The sequence below is a fragment of the Acomys minous genome (genome assembly GCF_964271855.1).
Source record: "Acomys minous genome assembly, chromosome: 20".
In the NCBI taxonomy this organism is placed as follows: Eukaryota; Metazoa; Chordata; class Mammalia; order Rodentia; family Muridae; genus Acomys; species Acomys minous.
The window spans coordinates 13,025,230-13,041,777 of record NC_140502.1 but is presented as its reverse complement, the minus strand read 5'-3'; the positions used below and the strand labels follow the sequence as shown (position 1 = coordinate 13,041,777).

At 37.5% G+C, this 16,548-nt stretch overlaps 3 protein-coding genes across 3 annotated transcripts; all 3 read left to right on the top strand.

Moving 5' to 3' along the window:
- Nucleotides 1-2,117: 2,117 nt before the first annotated feature.
- Nucleotides 2,118-3,038, top strand: LOC311591058 (vomeronasal type-1 receptor 4-like; the record flags this gene model as incomplete). The annotated part of the gene is made up of 1 exon (XM_084770427.1): nucleotides 2,118-3,038. One exon carries the CDS (start codon nucleotides 2,118-2,120, stop codon nucleotides 3,036-3,038), a length of 921 nt encoding a protein of 306 aa, XP_084626553.1.
- A 3,348-nt stretch (nucleotides 3,039-6,386) lies between these two features.
- LOC311591057 (vomeronasal type-1 receptor 4-like) lies at nucleotides 6,387-7,307 on the top strand (the record flags this gene model as incomplete). Its single annotated transcript, XM_084770426.1, has 1 exon — nucleotides 6,387-7,307. One exon carries the CDS (start codon nucleotides 6,387-6,389, stop codon nucleotides 7,305-7,307), a length of 921 nt encoding a protein of 306 aa, XP_084626552.1.
- Nucleotides 7,308-15,158: 7,851 nt separating this feature from the next.
- LOC311591056 (vomeronasal type-1 receptor 4-like) lies at nucleotides 15,159-16,079 on the top strand (the record flags this gene model as incomplete). Its single annotated transcript, XM_084770425.1, has 1 exon — nucleotides 15,159-16,079. The coding sequence occupies one exon, from the start codon at nucleotides 15,159-15,161 to the stop codon at nucleotides 16,077-16,079; it is 921 nt and encodes a 306-aa protein (XP_084626551.1).
- Between the last annotated feature and the right edge of the window lie 469 nt (nucleotides 16,080-16,548).

The window sequence follows — 16,548 nt, the reverse complement described above, 5'->3', positions numbered from 1 at the left end:
CTATTTTTGAATGGACTTTTAAACCTAGACAGGTATTGTAAAAAAAACATGCACATAATCTGTACCGCTGAGATAATCATTAGTCTTCTTTTGTTCTGTGAAACCTGTACAAATAAAGAAGTACCTGCTTCTCCTTTTAGGAATAGGGTTTGCTGCCCTAAGTGTGTTATCCACCTTAGGTGTACTGACGGGCAGTCCAACACATTGTCCACTTTTGTACCATCACTACTTTACACTACTAATGCATGGTATTTGAGGTCAGTCAGTATCACTGTGCACAAATATTGGATAGTGTCTGTTGCAACAATGCTCTCAAATGTGACTCCATGAATTTTATGTGCAGAACGTAGCTACCACCAAAGCTGCCATTCAAGGAAAAACTTAAACCAAAATCACATTCTTGTTTTCTTTGTGACTTCATAACCATACATCTCATGGATTTTCTCCAAGGGAAACATTACAGGGAACACAGCAGATTAAAGGAATAGATTATAAATTCTTCTTTCTTTGACAAAAAGTATTACTGTTGTTATTCTTAGCACTGGGGTTACTGGCATGCAGGTTTGCATTGTTTTTCCCAACCACATGGAATCAGTATTCCACAGAAGTTGTGGGCACATTCAGATAAAGCAAAGTCACGAGGTTCCTGGCTTATTCACAAACATGTACAAGAGTGTTGCTCTTATTCCTTTTTCTTTCAATTTTTGCTCCTTTTTCCTTTCCTTTTCTTTTTTGTTAATTAAAAGTAGCTGGTTTGTTTAAAAACTCTTTATATTTACAGTTTTGGTTGACCCAATTCTTTTACTTTTTCTTTCTGCTCTTATTAACCTTATCTGTTTTAAGCACATTATTTATCCTTCTTCTCTCATGTTATGTTTTCTTTATTTCCTCATAGTGTCTCATACAAGCTCTGTGTCATCATCTAAGGAGCCGCATGAAAATATCACTGGCTCAATATAGGTTTATCCCACATAAACAAACATCTGTTATAACCATAAACAAAGAAACTACATTAAGACAGAATGCAGGCTAGGGATCTTTGTGGGCCTGGATAAATTCACTTAATAGAATACTTTCAATTTTGTCCAGTACCCATTTCCTCCGGAGTGCCAACACAGAGAGAAAAGACAGCTAGTGTCTGATAGTCTCTAAGGTCCCACAATATCTCCAAATGTGTTTTAACTTTTTCACAGCTGCCTCTGCCTTATGGAGAGATGGAAGCACCAACCAAAGAACACGCATCTACTAGATCTTGGCCCTCAACACACATGTAACTGATGCCCAGTTTGATCTTCATATAGGTTCCTTAGTAAGTAGAATGGTTTTTACCTATAGACTCTGTTGCCTGCTTTCAATCACTTTGCCTTATCCAGGCTGCCTTGTCTGGCCTCAAAGGGTGAGGATAAACTCAGTTCTTTTGGGACTTGATGTACCGAGGTTGTGTGTGTGTGTGTGTGTGTGTGTGTGTGTGTGTGTGTGTGTATGTGTGTGTGTGTGTGTGTTTGTGTGTTGTACTCCCCTTTTCTGAGGGCAAGTGGAAGGCAGATAGGGGGAAGCGCATGAGAGGGAGGACACCTGGAAGACAACTATGGAGGTGGTTATGATCAGGATGTAAAGTGAATACATAAATTAGAAATACAATTTAAAATTAAAATAGTTTGTAGCATTATAAGTTCTCTTGTTCTACAGCACTCCTAACAAATATCAATATATTCTGAATGTTTGCATCATGTTTCCTTTTATTATTATTTAATTTATTATTTTTTATTTTATTATTTATTTATTTCACTGGCAATTATCAAATCATCTTGAATGATTCTTTTGTATGAAACTTTTTGTCTCTCATCCATCACTATGTATGTTAAAAGTATTGAGCATTTTCACAGTAAAAACATGGAGAATAACCATTCTCACAAACAGGTTCTGGAAGAGGTATTTTTATGTCTCTCTCCTGGCTTTGTACTCAGGAGTATAAAGGACCCTCTGTTTCACTCTCTCAGTAGCTCGATCAATTGATAGATTCTTCTTTCACCCCAAGCTGAAATATTTTGCAGTTATTCATTAAACCACATAAACTGTATGGACAGACTCTAAAGGAAACTGTGCTAAATCACAAAATGAACTTCTGGAATCTGGCAATCAAAATTGTTTTCTTATCACAAACAACCACTGGAATTTTGGGAAATTTTTCTCTTTTGTTCTGCTATCTCACTCTTTACTACAGAGAATGCAAACTGAAGCCCACAGATTTGATTCTCATGCATCTAATGGCAGCCAATGCCTTGATCACTCTCTCTGCAGGAGTTCCCCACACAATGGCAGTTTGGGGAAGGAAGCAGTTCTTGACTGAATTTGGATGCAATTTCATAGTGTACATTCACCAAAGTGCGCGGAGTGTGTCCATTGGAACCACATGTCTCTTGAGTGTCTTCCAGGCTGTCACCATCAATCCTAAGAAATCGTGTTGGTCAGATCACAAAGGAAAAGCTGAAAAGTACATTGGATGCTGCATATTTATTATCTGGATTTTGTACTTGTTGATAAATTTCACTTTCTTTGTGTACCCATTTAGCAAAAGAAACACAAACAATGGGACAAGAATGCGAAATTTTGAATACTGCTCCATTGTAGGGAGTGATCAAATAAGTGATGCCCTCTATGCAGCATTGGTGGTGTGTCCTGAAGTCGTCCTCTCTGGGCTCATTGCGTGGTCCAGTGGCTCCATGATTATCCTGCTGTTCAGACACAAACAAGTGGCTCAACACATCCGCAGCACTCATAATTCCAGCACAACTTCCCCTGAGTCCAGAGCCACCCAGAACATCCTGTCCCTGGTGTCTCTCTTTCTGGGTTTTTATACTCTATCCTCCTTCTTAAGAGGCTGCATTGCTCTGCTGCCTAAACACAACTGGTGGCTGGTGACCATCACTCCCTTCATTTCTCTTTGTTTTCCCTCTTTTGGGCCTTTTGTTCTTATGAATCATTACTCTGTTATGCCCAGACTCAATTTGTTCCGGATAAGGAATAACCCCTTTTAATCATATTTTAATTATTTAAGTGACATAGTTTGCCTAGTATCAACTGGTTAATTCACACTATATCCTCAGAATGCCAATACAGTGATTTAAATAGGTAAGTACCACCTTGTATTTTAAAGGTTAGAAAGATGACCATACAAGTTTTTCAGCTTATAGAATTAGCAAACAACAAATCCTGAGATATTGAGTCTCATTTCGGTCAACTTGCAGCTGTGAGAATCTTCTCTATGCCCAAATGATAAGTGAACACAGCAGCAACTCTGACAAAAATACTAAACTTCTTCTGGAGTTCATCTAGGCAGGGCAGCTTGGATGCATATGGCTAACACAGCCAGTTTTGAGGGCCAACATTGTACCTCTAAGGAAACCTGAAACCATGTCTGACCATGAACTTGGTCTTGAGAACACTGTACTACCGTCATAACTTCTAGAAACTTCATCAGTCCCATAGGAAATAAAAGTAATATCTCTTACCTCATGCAGATATCAATGCAAAAGAACAATTGTTCTGACATGATTTTGAAGATTTTTTGCTAATATTTTAGTGAGAATTTTTATCATCATGCTTATTTGATAATAACTTTATTTGATATTGTTCTGTCTTTCTTGATTGGCATCATGATAATGCTAACCTCAACCAAAATTATTTGGACAACTTAATACAGCTATTAAAGAGGTCAGTTTTGGTGTTGGCTGAGAAGCTAAAAATTGCAACTATGATTAGCCTGAAGTGTTCAAATGCTGGCCCTGTGCCCAGTGCCCAGTGAACTTCATATGATACCATAGGAATATTTGAATATCGATTGTCATTGCTGCTTTATTTATTATAACATTTAAATGGAGCCTTCCTGCATATGCATAAACAGAGAAATCCAACATTAAAAACTTTCCATATATAAAATGTACTACAATTTTACTACATTAAAAGGCATAATCATAGCATGTGTAAGAATGTTGATGGACTGATAATGGATAACATTAAGCCAGGTCAGACAAACTCAGCGAGACAAAACCTGCATGTTCTCCATTTATTTTAATAAAAGAGAATGTCAGTCATTTAACTTTACAGCTACATCTCTAAATTATTTCTAAATCTGGTGGTTGAATCGTTTTCAGCTCCAGCAGCAATGCTTGGAAAAGATCAATCACTAATATTGTATGTGCCAATGACACTGCCCAAAAAGGGGCTTGAAACCCCAATGGAGTTTTCATAAAACTCCAAGAATATGTGGGAAGTGGTGCTCATGAGTGCCACAAGCAAAAAGAAACTCCACAAAAGCTTGAGGTCCTCAGAACACATAGCCCTCGGGGCTCTGTTTTTCAGATACACACCCATAGCGACTATGCTAACAGGTGGCCTGCATTCCACTAGTTCTAAGCTGTTCTGCCTTTCCTCTTGCCTGGCCTCTAACAATAAGTTCCTCTCATTTTTCTTTTTTATAAACCACTAAATATAATTAATGCTGTCATTAAAGCTGTAAATATATATATACATCCATTGGAGTTTTAGAGCCCAAGAATTGCTACAACACCTGAAGAGACATGTTCCCTCACTGAACAATTATAAGTTGCAATACCTCATCAGTGAGGGGATGCGTCTGGAAAAAAACATCAACATGTGTGAATAGATTTCTTTTTTTTTAATCAATTTTCACTTCATATGTTAATGTAACTGACAACTGTATGTACGCATACAATATACAGTCATTTTCCTCGGAGGGCAGGAGAAGGCATTGGATTCCATGGACCCTGAGTTACAGGTGACTGGGATACATTGTGTGGCTTCTGTAAACCAAATTTTTGTCTTCTACAAAAGCAGCAAGTGACCTTGTCTAAAGATCCACCTCTCCATCTCCTATACATAGTTCTGGATCATAATATATTGTTTCTTTTTTTTACAGATCAGGAGGTGTTTAGTGATAGAGATTCTATGTGTAATATAAGATACAATTTCCTCAAATATATCTACTAGAATTTAAGTTTCTGAATTACACATCTAAGTAACGTTTGTATATTAAATTTACATTAGTTACCATTAATTAATTAGCTAATTAATCTTATGTGTTTGGCTGTGTGTCTGCATGTATGTCCATGTAACAGATGCATGCCAGGTAATCACAGAGGCCAGAAAGGACCTCAGAGATGCAGGAACTGGCATGAGTGTCACCATGTGGTGCTGATAAATAAACCCCGATACTCTAGAAGATCAGTCAGTGCTCTTAGACACTGAGCCATCTTTCTACCACATAGGTTAGTTAATTTTGTAGACATATGACAAAAAATAGTTAATGAACAGCTTGATAGACTTGCATTTGTTCATGGTTTTAGATGTGATGTAAAAAGTTCTGTGAGCCGCTGTGCTTGAGGAGAATACTAAGAGTATAGGAACCAGGCCCGACTGGGCTGCCTGCCTGTCTTGCTGTTTCATGTCCTGTTTCTAGCAGCTTCCATGTTTGTGTTTATCTTGGTCAGCTTGTCATGTTTACTGCAGCGAGAATGCGCCCCTCCTTTCCTTGAGACTTGTCCTCCTGTGTGCAATCACCACTTGAGGGATTTCAACTGGGAGGAGGATTCCTATTTTGCTGCCTATAAGAAGGCTTTTGGAACTCTGAAAAGGAGAAGAATAAACCGCTGCCATGGCTGCTGCTGCAGCTGCTACTTTCTTAGCACTAAGGACCCGCTGTATTTGTGAGTGTGTGTGTGTGTGTGTGTGTGTGTGTGTGTGTGTGTGTCTGTGTGTCTGTGTTGTGCTACCCTTTTCTGAGGTCAAGGTGAAGGCAGATAGGGGGAAGTGCATAAGAGGGAGAATAACTGGAAGATGAATATTGAGGAGGTTATGATCAGGATGTAAAGTGAATATATAAATTAAAGATAAGTTTAATCGTTAAAATAGTGTGTTGTATTATAAGTGTTCTTGTTCTACAGCATTTCTAACAAATATGAATATATTCTGACTATCTTGCATCATGTTTATTTTTATTATTATTTATTTTACTATTATTTATTCATTGTTCTCACTGGCCAACATCAGATCACCTTGAGTGATTCATATCATGTGAAACATTTTGTCTGTTCTTCCATCACTATGTATGTTATAAGTATTGAGCATTCTCACAGTAAAAACATGGAAAGTAACCATTCTCACAAAGAAGTTCTGGAAGAGGTTTTTATATGTGTCTCTTCTGGCTTTGTACTGAGGGGTATAAAAGACCCTCTCTTTCAGTCTCTCAGTGGTTCTATTGATTGGTGAATTCTTCTTTCACCCCAAGCTGCAATCATTTGCAGTTATTCGTTAAACCAGAGAAACTGTGTGGACACACTCTAAAAGAAATTGTGCTGAATCACAAAATGAACTTCCGGAATCTGGCAATCAAAATTGTTTTCTTGTCACAAACAACCACTGGAATTTTGGGAAATTTTTCTCTTTTGTTCTGCTATCTTGGTCTTTACTACAGAGAATGCAAACTGAAGCCCACAGATTTGATTCTCATGCATCTAATGACAGCCAATGCCTTGATCATTCTCTCTGCAGGAATTCTCCACACAATGGCAGTTTGGGGATTGAAGAAGTTCTTGTCTGATTTTGGATGCAATTTCATAGTGTACATTCACCAAAGTGCGCGGAGTGTGTCCATTGGAACCACGTGTCTCTTGAGTGTCTTCCAGGCTGTCACCATCAATCCTAGGAAATCGTGTTGGAAGGATCAGAAAGCCAAAGCTGAGAAGTACATTGGAGGCTGCACACTTATTATCTGGGTCTTGTACTTGATGATAGATTTCATTTTCCTTCTGTACCCATTTAGTAAAAGAAATACAAAAAATGTGACAACAAAGCGAGATTTTGAATACTGCTCCATTGTAGGGATTGATCCAATTGGTGAGTCCCTCTATGCAGCACTGGTGGTGTGTCCTGAAGTCTTCCTTTCTGGGCTCATTGCGTGGTCCAGTGGCTCCATGATTGTCCTCCTGTTGAGACACAAACAGGTGGTTCAACACATACGCAGCACTCATAATTCCAGCAGAACTTCCCCTGAGTCCAGAGCCACCCAGAACATTCTGTCCCTCGTGTCTCTCTTTCTGGGTTTTTATACTATATCCTCCTTCTTAAGAGGCTGCATTGCTCTGCTGCCTAAACACAACTGGTGGCTGGTGACCATCACTCCCTTCATTTCTCTTTCTTTTCCCTCTTTTGGACCTTTTGTTCTTATGAATCATTACTCTGTTACGCCCAGTTTCAATTTGTTCCGGATAAGGAATAAACCCTCTTAATCATATTTTAATTTTTTAAGTGATATGTTTTGCCTTGTATCCACTGGTTGATTCACACTCTTTCCTCAAAAGGTTAATACAGTGACTTAAATAGGGGCTTGGCACTTTCTATTTGAACGATTAGAAAGATGACCATACAAGTTTTTCTACTTGGTGAATTAGGAACAGACAAAAGCTTCCATATTATTTGAGTCTCATTTCTGTCAACTTGCAGCTGTGAGAGCCTTCTCAATTCCCACCTGATATGCAAAGGGGTCAGCAAGAATTCTGTCAATAATACTAAACTTCTTGTGGGGTTCATCCAGGCAGGGCAGCTTGGATGCATATGGCTATCCCACAGCCAGTTTACGGGGCCAATATTTTACCTGTCAGGAAACCTGAAAACATGTGTGGCCATGAACTTGTTCTGTAGAAGGCTGTAGAACCATCACAGGAGTAATATTACCATAAAAGTAATATCTGTTACCTCATACAGATATCAATAGAAAGATTGATTGTTTTAACATGATTTTGAAGATTGTTTGCTAATATTTAATGAGAAATTTTTATCTACATGCTTATTGGACAATAACTTTATTTGTCATTGTTTTGTTCTTATCTGTTTGGCATCATGATAATGGTAATGTCAGCAAAAAGTATTTGGAGAAATTAATGCAGGTATTTTGGGGGTCCGTTTTGAGATTTGTTGAAAAGCTAAAAATTGGAAGTAGGATTAGATTGAAGTATTCAAATCCTGGGCCTATACCCAGTGAACTCCTTCTTATACCATAGCCATATTTGAATATGTATTATCCTTGCTGTTTTATTTATTGTAGCAATGAAATGGTGTGTTCCTACATATATATAAACAGAATAATCCAATATTAAATACTTTTCATATATAAGGTGTACTATAACTTGACTAGAGTGAAAGAATCATAAGGTGTATAGAAAAATTGATGGACTGATAATGCAAAACACTAAGCCAGGTCACACAAACTCAGGAAGAAAAATAGTACATATTCTCCGGTTGTTTTAAAGAAAGAGAATCCCAATCACATAACATTACTAACAAAGACTCAGGAGTTAGGATGCTGGAGTCAAATCCTACTAACTCAGAAAGGCAGACAAAGCACCCAACTGAATTTACTACTCAGCTCATGTCCCAAATAGAAAGGCCAGCTAGGTCACATGACATGCCAAGAGTAGAAAGCCAAAAGCTTAAAACCGAAGGGTTATTTCTCCTTCTCTATGCTGCCTTTTGTTTATAGTTTTCTTGAAATTATTTTATATTTGTACATATACATTTATATTATTACACATATATACAATAGATTATCTCTGGCACAAAGAACCGTGACACAATAAGGAATTATATAAATGTTACATGCTTAGTGTTTGGGCTATGTGTATTCGAAAGCCCTGAAGAAGACATCTTTCCTATCTTGGTACATCATAATTTCTGAATGTAAATCAGTCTCCATCACATATTCTCATTACCCACTTATCACATTTATCTAGAGCTAAAACCATCTTAAACTCTAAGCAATAAAGCTTCATTGTAAAACTAAGCTACCTGGTCTTAGACCCCCTCAGAGACTTGGGAATCCAACTCCCATTCTAACTGTCAATATGCCTAGAGCTCTTCCACATATTAGATGCTGAGTATAATGTTGTGGGATGTCATTTCTGAGCTTATATATTGGTCCCATTATATGATGAGATTCATTATTTTGTGGAACTTATATGTTCTAATAGCGAAGAGCAAACATCAAATGCTATGATTCTTTCTCCATATCTTGGCAAAGCACATGACTGTCCAGATGGATAGAAGCTGTAACCCATTTTTCCTACCTGTCTATTGTACACATTTAATATATACAATCCCAATGAAAGAATCTCATTCTTTACAGAAATAGACTAAAATAATTCTAAAACTCATGTGGCATCACAAAAGACCCTAGTTAGCCACAGCAACCAATATCAGTGCTGGAGCGTTTACCATTCCAATCATAAGAAATACTATAAAGACATAATGATGAAATTATATGGCATTACCAGAAATAACAGATGTAAACGAAAAGGACAAAATTGAAGACCCAGACATGAGTACATATACCTTCAGGCATTTAGTATTTGAAAAATGTGCCAAGAACTCATGATGGTTCAGAGACACATTATCACCAAATGGCGCTGTGAAGACTGAATTTCCACAGTGAGGAAAATGACATTATTTTGTATCTGCAAGTTTGCACAAAAATTAAATCCAAATGGAGAAAAGGGACCTAAACATGAATGCCAAAACTTTAAACATGCTATAGTAAAATATTGACAGGAACTTACATGATATAGCTCTATGGAAGTACTTTTTTATAGAGATACTTTTGCTTAAGAATTAGGAAAAATGTTTTCCATTTTCTTCATATATACTGTTCTTTGATGATTTTATATGTATACATTTTTATACAAATACATATTATTCCATTGACATACTTCTCTGTTGCTGGTGTGATGCTTTCAAAATCAAAAGATCCATCAATGTGCAGTAGTTCTTCTGTTCATTTGACAAGCACCACACCAAGAATCCAACAGGATCTGCGTGCCAGTCCAGGAATACTGAGATATCCATCCTCATCGAATGTCCACTTTAATGAAAACATGGATATCCAATATATCAAAATTATAAAAATATTAAATAAAATATATGTACATATTTGTGATTCTTAAGTTCATCAAATTTAATAATGGCCATATTAGCCATTAATGTTTCTTCAAATCAGTGATTACAATGACACATGATCCTATACCTCATGTTTTGCAAATGAAAAAACAAATTACTCTCAAGAACCCACATACAAACCTATCTAAGAACCTTATTATATATTAACAAAATGTAAGCTGGCAAGATATGGTTTTCTCACATGGTTTTATTTACTACAAATGTGGGCAAAATGTAGGCTGTAATTTGTGGTTACAAAAAAGGATCCAATCATTTTATTATTCATCTTCAATTGTAATCTTATAAAAATGAACACTTAAAAGAGAAAGAAATCTAACCTTTTATACAAAAAGCAGTCAACCATTTTTACATTGAACCATCAGGATGCACATCTATATTCCTTAACGTTTCTTTAAATAATTTCAGAAATGAAAGTGCAAAAATGGGTATAAGAAATTAATCATCACTTTTGTCATCCACTCACCTTTAGCAATGGAGGCACATCATTGAGTTCTAGTCAGGCTGCCATTCTTCCTGCTGTCTGACCTCAAAACATCCCATGCACTAAGATAAAGAGTGTGCCTCTCCAACTTCAAATTGTTCCCCAAAATTTCATACAGGAAAGCCACTAACAAAACATCTTAATCTAAGTTTATTAATAATATACATCTATAAATTATTTCTAAGTACGGTGGTAGAATCATGACTCTGCTGAAGCAGCAATATTTAGAAAAGATCAATCACTAATATTATATGTCCCATGAAAGCCCATTGGTTGGAAATTCGTTCTTTCTGAGCCCCTAATGGTGCCAAGATAGTTGATTCTGGAGGTTTTCTTGTGGTGTCCTTGACCCCTATGACTCCTTTAATTCTTCATCCTACTCCTTCACAGGATTCCCCAAGCCATGCAACATGTTAGGCTGTGGGTCTCTGCATCTGTTTCCATCAGTTGCTGGGCGAAACCTCCCTGATGATAATTATACTAGGCTCCTGTCTCTACACATAATGTAGGCTGGACAAATTATAGACCAAAGATTTTGCACATGGGTTGAAGTACCAAAACCTCAAATGGAAGTCTTTCATGATTAGAGAAGATGGCTAATGAAGGATCCATATTCTCCATTACTAGGTTTTACAGCAAACTCAAATTCATGGTGTCCTGGGAATTTCAATTGCCTTCGCTTCTAGACAGTTTCAGAATATGCCCCCAGTCTAGTCTTCTCTCCCAGCCCTCTCTAGATCCTTTTTTCCCCTACCTGATCCCTCTTGCTCCCATTCTCAGTCACACTCCAGTCCAGCATCCTTCTCCATCCACCCAAGATGTCTATCCTATTTCTTTTTATCAGTGAAATTCAAGAATCCTCCATTGCTCCTCCCTCTGTTACTTAGCTTCTATGACTCTGTGGGTTGTTGACTAGTTATCCTTTATTTTACCACTACTGTACACTTATAAGTGAACAAACACCATGTTTGGCTTTATGGGTATGGGTTACCTCATGCAGCAGCATCTTACCCTGTTTCAATCATTTGCCTGCAAATTTCATGATCCCATTGTTTGTGATAGCCGATTAATAAAGCACTGTATACATGAACCACATTTTCAGTATCCATTCTTCACTTGAGGAGAATCTAGGTTGTTTCCAGTTTCTGGCTACAACAAATAAAGCTTGTATACACATAGTTGAACAAATGTATTGTAGCATTCTGGAACATATTTTCTGTATATGCTTATGAGTGGTAGAGCTGTATCATGAGGTTTGATCTATTTCCAATTTTTAAAGAAATTGCCAATTTGGTTTCCAACAGTAGCCTCTCTTTCCATTCTATTTTCATGAAAGTTAGGCATTTCCTTCAGTCAATTCTTTTCCTGATTCATCACTTTGTCTGCCTCTCAATTGGATATCACATTTAAACATGGGTAATTCCTTCTACAAATTAAATTTACCTTCACTGTTTCCTATTAATGATGTGTGCCAGAGGTGTGTCTGCATTTCACCTAGGGCACACAGACCTACAAGGTATTAGGACATAATTGGGGTAGCCCATTTTGCTAGGTTGAAATTTCTCTGCAGGAACAAATAAAAATGAGAGATGGTGGAAGGATATAAAGATTTGTAATTGTAAACTGAAGGGTGCACTTGAGTGAAACTCATACGCTTGTATAAAATATAGAGAGAATACTAACTATCACAGTTGTTATCAATATTTTTAAAAGAACTAAGTTGATTTGTTTTTTAAAAAGTAAGTGAAGTCTATATCAATGGGATATAAAGAGTTCAATTTCTAATGCATGTTACTCCAATGTTACTAACACCCTACAGTGCCCCATTCAATTATGAGGCTTCTTAAGAACCCAATGCCTCCCAAAATCCACTCTATTTTTGCAGATACTCACAAGGAACTCGTAAAAGTCCTTGTTAATTGGCAACTGGAGAAAGTTTCATGAATAATTTTGTCTCCCAAAGCCAGCATTGTCATCACCACTACGGATGAAAAGAAAATTGCAGTTCTGCAGGGAGGTGAGGTCACAGTGACACAGACCTCGCCCTCAGGTCTTGAGCTGGCTCTCTCACAGCTCTGCTTATTAATGAGTCTGAGTTGTGCTGAATGGAGTCACCATCCTGCAGAATCAAGAATCCAGGGGAGTGCTTTGCTATCAGTCTGAGTGGCAGAGTCAGCAAAGAAGAGCAGACTTACTATATGTTCAAGTTTGGTAGTGGGAAGTTAGTGTAGAAAAAGATCCATGGAACTGACAGAGAAGGCATAGGAGTAATTGCACACCTAAGAGGTAAGTGGAAATGACAGAAGTGTTCCTAACTTTGTGACAGTTCCTGTTGGGTGTTGCTGTAATTTAATTTGCCAACTGTGGCTGACTGAGGTACTGTAGAAATTCAAGGCTGTTTGTAAAAGTGCTGAAGGACTATTGTAGTAAATCATTGTGAAAATTCACCTTACTTTACATGACATGTAGTGTGTTATATAATAAATATGTTATATTTGCAGGACACATTCTTTAGATTCTTTAAATTGGAGTTACACAACTGATAAAAGTAAAAATCTTTTCAGGTTTGTTTTCTATTTGTGACTGAACTTGTCAACCTACACATATAATGAAAAAAACAAAACACATAATCTGTACCTTTGGCATAATCATTAGTCTGCTTTTGTTCTGTGAACCCTGTATGAATAAAAAGCCACCTACTTTTCCTTGTAGGAATAGGGTTTGCTGTCCTAAGTATATTGACAGACAGTCCAACATATTGTCCTCCTTTGTACCATCACTACTTTAGACTAATGCATGGTATCTGAGCTCAGTCAGTATCATTGTGCACAAATATGGTATGATTTATGTTGGATGAAGCTCTCAAATGTAATTCCATGAATTTTATGTCCAGACCTCAGGTGCCACCAAAACTGCCATTCGAGGAAAAACTTAAATCAAAATCACTTCTTTGTGTTTTCTTTGTGACTTCATAACCATGCATCTCATGGAAATTTTACAAATGAAACATTACAGGGAACACAGTAGAAAAAAACAATAGATTATAAATTCTTATTTTCTTGACAACAAACATTACTGGTGTTATTCTTAGCACTGGTGTTATTGACATGCAGGTTTGTACTTGTTCTTCCCAAGCAAATGGGATCAACGTTCTGCAAAACTTGTGGTCACATTCAGATAATGCAAAGATATAAGGTTCCTGGCTTATTTACAAACATGTACAAGGTTGTTATTTTTATTCCCTTTTTCCACTTTTCTTCATTTTTACATTTTCTTTTCTTTTTAGTTAACTTGAAAGTAGCTGGTTTGTTTGCAAACTCTTTATATTTACATTTTGGGTTGATCCAATTATTTTTGTTCTTTTTGTGCTTTTATTAACCTTAGCTGTTTTAAGCACATTATTTATCCTTCTACTCTCATATTATGTTTTATTTGTTTCCTCACTGTGTCTCATACAAGCTCTGTGTCATCATCTAAGGAGCTGTATTAAAATATCATTGGATGAACACATGTTTATCCCACATAAACAAACATCTGTTATAACCATAATAAAAAAACTATGTTAAGACAGAATACAGGCTAGTGATCTCTTTGGACCTGGATTGATTCATTTAATAGAATACTTTCTATTTTGTTCAGTATCCATTCCCTCTGCAGTGCCAACATGTAGAGAAAAGACAGCTAGTATCTAGTAGTCTGTAAGGTCTAAGAATATCTCCAAACGTGTTTTGACTTCTTCACAGCTGCTTCTGCCTAATGGAGAGATGGACGCACCAAAGAACATGTATGCACTTGATCTAGGCCCTCAACACACATGGAACAGATGCTCACTTTGATCTTCATGTGGGTCCCCTAGTAAGTAGAGTGGCTTCTGTCTATGGACTCTGTTGCCTGCTGTCAATCACTTTGCCTTATCCAGGCTGCCTTGTCTGGCCTCAGTGGATGAGGATGAACTCAGTCATTTTAGGACATGATGCCAAGGTGTGTGTGTGTGTGTGTGTGTGTGTGTGTGTGTGTGTGTGTGTGTGTGTTTGTGTTCGTGTGTGTATGTGTTCTTGGTGTTGGTGTTGTTGTGCTCCCCTACTCTAAGGGCAAAGGGACGACAGATAGGGGGAAGTGCATGAGAGGAGGAACCGGAAGACGACTATGGAGGAGGCTATGACCAGGAAGTAAAGTGAATACATAAATTAAAGATAAACTAAAATAGTTTCTTGTAATTATTAAAGTGTTCTTGTTATACAGCATTATTACCAAATATCAATAAATTCTGAATGTCTTACATCATGTTTGTTTTTACTCTTTATTTATTTATTATTTTCACTGGTCAACATCAAGTCAGCTTGAATGATTGATTTTGTGTAAAAGCTTTTGTCTCTTCTTCCATCATTATTCACATTGTAAGTATTGAGCAATAGCACTACTAAAACATGGAAAGTAGCCATTCTCACAAAAAAGTTCTGGAAGAGGTGTTTTTATGCGTCTCTTCTGGCTTTGTATCCAGGAGTATAAAGGACGCTCTGTTTCAGTCTCTCAGGAGCTCCATGGATTGGTGGATTCTTCTTTCACCACAACCTGCAATCATTTGCAACTGTGCATTAAACCAGAGCAACTGTGTAGACATACTCTAAAGGAAATAGTGCTGAATCACGAAATGAACTTCTGGAATCTGACAATCAAAATTGTTTTCTTATTACAAACAACCACTGGAATTTTGGGAAATTTTTCTCTTTTGTTCTGCTATCTCAATCTTTACTACAGAGAATGCAAACTGAAGCCCACAGATTTGATTCTCATGCATCTAATGGCAGCCAATGCCCTGATCATTCTCTCTGCAGGAGTTCCCCACACAATGGCAGTTTGGGGATTGAAGCATTTCTTGACTGATTATGGATGCACCTTCATATTATACATTCACCAAAGTGCGCGGAGTGTGTCCATTGGAACCACATGTCTCTTGAGTGTCTTCCAGGCTGTCACCATCAATCCTAGGAAATCGTGTTGGACAGATCATAAAAGCAAAGCAGAGAAGTACATTGGATGCTGCACGCTTACTATCTGGGTTTTGTACTTGTTGATAAATTTAATTTTCCTTGTGTACCCATTTAGTAAAAGAAATACAAAAAATGTGACAAGAAAGCGAGATTTAGAATACTGCTCCATTGTAGGGAGTGATCCCATTGGTGAGTCCCTCTATGCAGCATTGGTGGTGTGTCCTGAAGTCTTCCTTTCTGGGCTCATTGCATGGTCCAGTGGCTCCATGATTGTCCTCCTGTTGAGACACAAACAGGTGGCTCAACACATCCGCAGCACTCATAATTCCAGCAAAACTTCCCCTGAGTCCAGGGCCACCCACAACATCCTGTCCCTGGTCTCTATCTTTCTATGTTTTTATACTATATCCTCCATCTTAAGAGGCTGCATTGCTCTTCTGCCTAATCACAACTGGTGGCTGGTGAACATCACTCCCTTCATTTCTCTTTGTTTTCCCTCTTTTGGACCTTTTGTTCTTATGAATCATTACTCTGTCATGCCCAGACTAAGTTTGTTCTGGATAAGGAATAACCCAATTTAATCATATTTTCATTTTTTAAGTGATATAGTTTGCCTGGTATATAGTGGTTAATTCACACTCTATCCTCAAAACTCCAATACAGTGACTTAAATAGGTGAGTAGCACTTTGCCCACGAAAAGTTAGAAAGATGACCATACAAGTATTTCAGCTTATAGAATTAGCAAACAACAAAACCTGAGATATTATTTGAGTCTCATTTCTGTCAACTTGCAGCTGTGAGAATCTTCTCTTTGCCCAAATAATAAGCCAACAGAACAGCAACTCTGTAAAATATACTAAACTTTTTCTGGCATTCATCCAGGCAGGGCAGCTTGGATCCATATGGCTACCACAGCCAGTTTGGGGGCCAACATTCTACCTGTAAGGAAAGCTGAAACCATGCCTGACCGTGAACTTGGTCTTGAGAACACTGTACTACCGTCATAACTTCGAGAAACTTCATCAGTCCCATAGGAAATAAAAGTAATA